Source organism: Pelecanus crispus, chromosome 1, assembly GCF_030463565.1.
Source record: "Pelecanus crispus isolate bPelCri1 chromosome 1, bPelCri1.pri, whole genome shotgun sequence".
Taxonomy (NCBI): domain Eukaryota; kingdom Metazoa; phylum Chordata; class Aves; order Pelecaniformes; family Pelecanidae; genus Pelecanus; species Pelecanus crispus.
Window position 1 is genome coordinate 150,557,959 of NC_134643.1, and position 6,194 is coordinate 150,564,152.

The window sequence follows — 6,194 nt, forward strand, 5'->3', positions numbered from 1 at the left end:
AAACCCTAAAACCACCCACATTTAACCTCTGCACCACCTAATAATTAATATTAAATTAATATTAGCAGTTGTGCCTGGGAGTTCTCCTCTTCTTCTCTAGCACCCGGTTTGTGCAGAAGCCTGAAACAGTTCACATACTACACTTAAGCTACAAAACAACCCCAAATTTCATTTCTAGGGCAGTACAGCCTACAGCCTGTATGTGACACAGACCTGCTGGGACAAGCCATCCAGGCTTCAACCCACCTGCAGTACCACACAAGTCTAATGAATTCTAGCAGCAGCAGCCTGGACTCAAGCTGCTGCCTTTCCAAGCCCTTCACATCATGCTTTGCACAGCAGAAGGGAGTTCTACTGAAGTTAACACAGCTGTAGCATGACAAAGGTCCATCCACACAAATGTCTTGGAAAAACTAAGGTCTCGCATCCAAAATATAAATGTATTTGTCATGTGTGCACGCACACACTTTGCTTACAGACGCTACATACTGGAGACATACGTATAACCCTGCATAACAATATTTGGGGCTCCAGATTTTAATCCTTCACACACATATAAAAACATAATATACACATATGCTCACAGAGTATGGGGAGGTGGGCTTCATCACACTGAAGAAACTATAAAAATGCACAGGGAACCTGACTATTATGCAAACTGCTGTCAAACTGGATTGGAACAGAGGTAAAAAGAAAATACCAAAAGGCAAGCTCCCAGAAAAAAAACGTGGCCTAATTTTCAGAATCCTGAACAACCAACATTTTCTACTGATGAACCTTTTCTGTATTTTTTAAAATAATTCTCTTTTCGTATGTTCAGACTTTGCTTTAGGAAGACTGGTTTAGGTAGGCATTTCCTTTCTCTTTTTGAATATCTGACAGCTACTTTTTCACTAATTTCTTCCCCACCTATGCCAAAACAGAACAAAATTTCAATGCTCCAGAGTATAAATAACTGAAATGACCACTGTTTATCCATCTACCCTCCACCAACTCCTCTCAGAATTCAGAGCTAAAAATACCTGCATGGCCTGCTTCCCCATGCTAACCACTTCAAACAGCGTAACTGCCTCAACCACTTCACCATTCTGCAGCCGGCTCACTCTTCTGCTACTGGAAGAATTTCTCCTTATGTTTTCACACTGTTCTTGGACCTTCCTTTTCTCTCTCTGAAATGAGCCAAGCAAAGAAAGTATTTGAGAAAACGCAATATGTAACAGCCATTTACAGATACATGAATTATCCCCTAATAACGAGTTTGTTTTACTCTCATTGTAGCCATTTCCCCAGGGTGCTAACTTTTAAGCTTCAAGGACACCGATAAAGCCTTATCAAACATGACCATACTAGAAGGAGATGAAAGAAAGGATTTACCAGTTTGAATTTTTCCTCAACAATGAGGCATAAGCATAGGAAGGTATAACAGGAAAGAAGCTTCTGGACAGTTGTTTACTACCCGGAAGGCATTTTTCAGTGGCAGCTCTAACTTCTGAAGAATAGACAGCAAGCACAGAAGCTCTTCTACATCTTTTCACTCACAGGGTGAACACACAAACTTCAAATTAACATCAGCTGCACACAATGCACAGCTAAGGAATAACACACGGAAACGAACTGACTGTTCAAAAGCCAGCATTGAAGCTCTGATGCCGATGGAATTTGGGGGTCAAGCTGTGACAAGTGACTAGATTGTAGATGCACTGTATTGTGATTTTTTTATGTAATACTCAATTTTGTAACAACTGAATGAGAAAGAAAATAAATTCCATAATGAAAAAAAAAAAGTAAAAATCAACTTACTGGTGTCTTCAGGTTGCCATTTCTCACACAGCTGCCATTCTGCACAGCAGACTCAGGCACAGTCTCATCGTGGACAGCATTCTCTCTGAAACGTAACAAACACATTGAAGGGGTTAGCAGTGAGAACACAGAACTACACATTTCAGTACAAACAACAGAAGAAAGTAAAAGCATACATATGTATTTTAATATTTTTAAGGAATCGTTTGGAAGTTATGTCATTTTGTTACTAAAGCCCAAACAGCTAACTTTAAAAGTACAATAGAAATTTGGGGCCTTTTTCAAACTATTGGCTTTCCTGTAAGATACACAGATAATTAGAAAACTAGCAAAACCATCAAAGATATCAAGGAAGTAGGAAGTAAGTAAATGAAAAAAAACCTGACGTTGACTTAAGGCAGCCTTTGTTGTCTTAAGAGCTTTGTACTACGAATCAATAACACAAGTATGCATTCACTTCATGGGTGCTCTACACAAAACAAGGTAATAACACTTGATGGGTCTACAGTTTAAAATTAGAGGAAGAAACTGTTTTACTTTGTCTATAAAACATGCTGAAGAAAAAAGACACATAAGAAATTTCATTTGCAGGTCACTGCTAATATGATGGAGGAATAGTTTTATAAAGAAAGATGCACCTTCTGGGAGATCTGAAGCCATACATTTATCTACAATGAAATCATGCCACTTTTCATCATCCCCAATGCTAACAATATGCTTTGCCAAAGGTCATGTTTGAGCAGACAAGCTGGATCCCACTTGTGCAGCAGGTGCAGTACTGGTAGCTGGCTGCTATGGCCTCCTTTTAAACTATGGTGGCCAGGACATGAAGCCAGTTGACTTGTACTATAAGAAGGCACAAAAAGAAAGTAAATATGAGAGTGTACAGTTACTTTAATTTTCGTGATACTGCTGCCACAAGAGAGTGTACTAACACAAGTGATCACAAAGAAAAAAAACAGTGTATTACACTGTCAGACATAGTCAACTCTCTAATATCCAGTGTTGGCTAACCCAGATGGAGAATTAACTGTGCTATGGATGCAGAGCCAGCTCAACTCCAGCTAGGTTTATCAATGCCAGATAAGCACTGTTGTTCTTCCCACGACTGTTTCAGTCAGACGTTGCCTCTGCAAAGCAAATCCTGAGGCTGAATAATATCAGCTGTAGGACCAAGGCCCTGGTGTTATTTTGTTAGTGAGAGCAGAAAAAATTAATTAGACAGAATTTTTTTATTTAAACACATCTCTCTACTTTTTGAATCTACTGGAACACCTCACCATAAACGATGTAGAATTAGGCTTCCAAAGACTCCTATAAAAACTCTATACAAAATTCTATAAAAATGTATCAAATTTCTAAATACAATTATGCAAATTCTTAACTTCCCTACAGAGAAAAGTCCCATGAAAGTTAAATTTAATGAACATCTTGTCATAGAAAAGTTCAAAATGTGCCACAGTGTTTGACATATGGAAGCCAAGAAAATAACTCAGGATGAACCAATCCTTACATCCTTGTCTGGACTTCTGCATGATGTAGAACAGAGAGGGATGAACTATAGTTCATAACTGAGTCAGCATGCTATAAGCAACAGTTTACAGAAGTTTTCAAATGTTTTCTTTGGTTTGTAATTGTAAGCCACAGAGATTAAGTATCTCAAGCACCACCAGAGACTTCCCAGTTGAAAAGTGCAAGCAGTAAGAGATAGCAGTATGTATTGCTTTTCTGATGCCAGTTAGCTCTTCCCAGCTTCTTCTACAGACCACAAATAAACAAAAAGAATCCAAACTTGTTTTTCAGGAGTTGCTTCTCCTATGTGACTAAATCCTTTCACTCTCGATTTCAAAGCAGAATGCAACATTATGGGGCTGGACTAACATGTTCTCACCTGCACTGTTTCACTGGAACTACAACTCAGATGCCAGCCAACATCGTCGTAACATGTGTTACCTGTTTTCTGCATTATACCTCAACGTAATGCTCAATGCACTCTCAAACGATTTTCCTGAATTGTTTGCAAGTACTATTTAGCAACTTAATTCATCCCATAATGAAAATAAATGTATTTCATTTGATTACAGCAACTATAATTGAGTCCAAGTTGAATTAAAACATTTAAATAATGAAAAAATCAGAACTGCTGCAGGACAGTTCAGCCAAGTACTTGTCTGATCATGTACTGCTTTCGATATCTCTGTCTAGAATATACTTCTTTGAAGCTTTAACTCATGCGTCTCTTTCCCAATAACATCCTGAAGGATGGCACTACAGATGGTATCTACTGGCCTTGTGCTACTTTGTCAGGTTATGCCAGGCAAAATGTACCTGCAGCAAAAGGGGCTCAACGAAGTCAATGCCTGGTATATGGAACAGCATGCTCACCAAAGCTCAGCAAAACCTGCACAAATGAGAAGACCGTTGACCTACAGCTTCCTCATGTTGGGCTAACAACGCCAAGTAAAACAACATCTCTGTGACAAAACCAGTTAGACTAACTTTCACACATGCACTAAACACCCATCTTAAACACTCAACAAATTTAACTAAGCACTAATACTAAAAAGCCATTTAGTTTCTGAATTGTTTTGGTTATCAGTGCACCACAGCACACAGTAATGCCACAGAAAGCACCATGCTACAAGAGACAACCTACACAAAAGTAGAGGTTTCTTTAAAACCAGATACTATCAATACTCATGTTTCTCTTTTCTCCTCTCTTTTTTTTTAATTTTTAATACTGATGTTTCCAGTAAGGCTATTCATAAGGCAGGTACTTAAACATTTGCAGGAACTAGACCAGAGCCTAGAAACTGAACCCCATGAAACCACTCAGAAATTAAATGAGATATTTTAATGGAGTTTTTATTTACACAATTAAGTTTCTGTTGAAGAAACTGGTAAAAGAATTAAGACATCCTCTTATCTTCTTGAGCAAAATAGGAACCACTGTACCTAGCTGCAGATGAGGTGATCACTTCTGCAGTGATCCTTATACATAACTCTATTTAACATCTTTTCAACTACAGGAGTGCAACAGTAGGTTTGACCAATTTTGAACTAGGTTTTTTTTTGCTCCCCTCTATTAGTCTACACTATGCTGAGCATTTTTGCGTACCTAAATTCACTGCCTCATGCACTGGTAAGAAACAGTTCTCAGCCATTTACTTTGTTTTCATCAGCAATCAGTACGAAAGCATAGTCAGAATTCCCTTCCTATCTCATTGTAATTTTCATCTTTTAGAAGCAACATAAGAAGCTCAGCTAAAGAATTGCCAGATGCCTTCCTGACACTTCTGAAACTAAGAGGCTGGCTTCAGATGAAACATACTGGAAAGGACATATGGGAAACTATATTAATTGTCATCATGGACTACGAGGAATACATCTCTCAGCTTTCATTAGAGCTTAATGAAGCAAAAGACCTGGAGCAGACTTGCTCAGAAGGTGACAGGATCAGCAAAGATTGGGCTGCAATGAGTTCAAAGCCTGCAACCCCGGACATCTAAGAAGCTTCACTCCTTGAAACTAGACAAGATACGCCCAAATGTTTTAACTTTACCTTTTATTTATTTCTATCTGCTCTAGTACCATTCTGTAAACAATAATATAAATACATTTGGTTTGTAGATCATCTCTACTGATGACTGAAAAAATACATCATGAAAGGGAGAAGACTTGACGTGTCCCTGATAAAAACAGCTATAGAGAAGCAATGCCCCCTTCAATGCCAACAGGGAGACTACACATTATTTAGCACTCTTCCCCTTCAGCACCCCCAAATTCACCACTGAAGTGAACACATGCATTGACTATGAATCTGCCCTTTTTTTTTTTTGAAGCAGGTTCATTTGCACCGTAGTTAATAAGGCACAGAGAAGCTTGTAAGGCCAAGGTCTCTGTCAATCAGCATAAAACACTACATTAAGAAGATGCTAAACAATACATAAAAGGGAATAAAATGGAGACATCAGTAACAAGGCATCGTGCATAGCAAATCCCTTTTCGCCTTCCTCCTACCCAAAATGACACATGGTAGACTGCCCCGCTATCCAGCGGGCACAAATTCAAGGGACAGAGCCCTAATTTACCAACAAATTTGACAGACAACCTGCGCCAGGTCTTACTTTTGGCTGGGAAGGTTACTGGCTGCGTTGGGCTCGGCTATCATTTCCGCTACATTATTTCAGCAGCGCAGACAGCAAGCTAACGTGATCGGCATCGCTTCTGAGGAAACTTCGACTAGATCGGTAGCGTTAAAAACTTAACAAAGCTCTGGCTCTTGCGGGCGAAACAGCAGCCAAAAGCTGTCAAGGAAGGAAGACAAAAAGAGTTAGTTCTAGGCAGCTCCCTTAAAACCAAACCAGAAAGTCCCCCGCAAAAGCAGGTCGCAG

General features: G+C 39.2%; 1 protein-coding gene across 1 annotated transcript in view; it reads right to left on the bottom strand.

Moving 5' to 3' along the window:
• The window catches only part of LOC104028164 (cohesin subunit SA-2), a 65,182-nt gene extending 59,211 nt beyond the window's left edge, over positions 1–5,971 (bottom strand). The window contains exons 1-3 of the mRNA XM_075716144.1: positions 5,928–5,971; positions 1,801–1,885; positions 1,023–1,169 (exon numbers count right to left, since the gene is read on the bottom strand). Of these exons, the coding sequence (XP_075572259.1) occupies positions 1,023–1,169; positions 1,801–1,885; positions 5,928–5,971 (276 nt within the window). The remainder of the gene's footprint in view (positions 1–1,022; positions 1,170–1,800; positions 1,886–5,927) is intronic.
• Between the last annotated feature and the right edge of the window lie 223 nt (positions 5,972–6,194).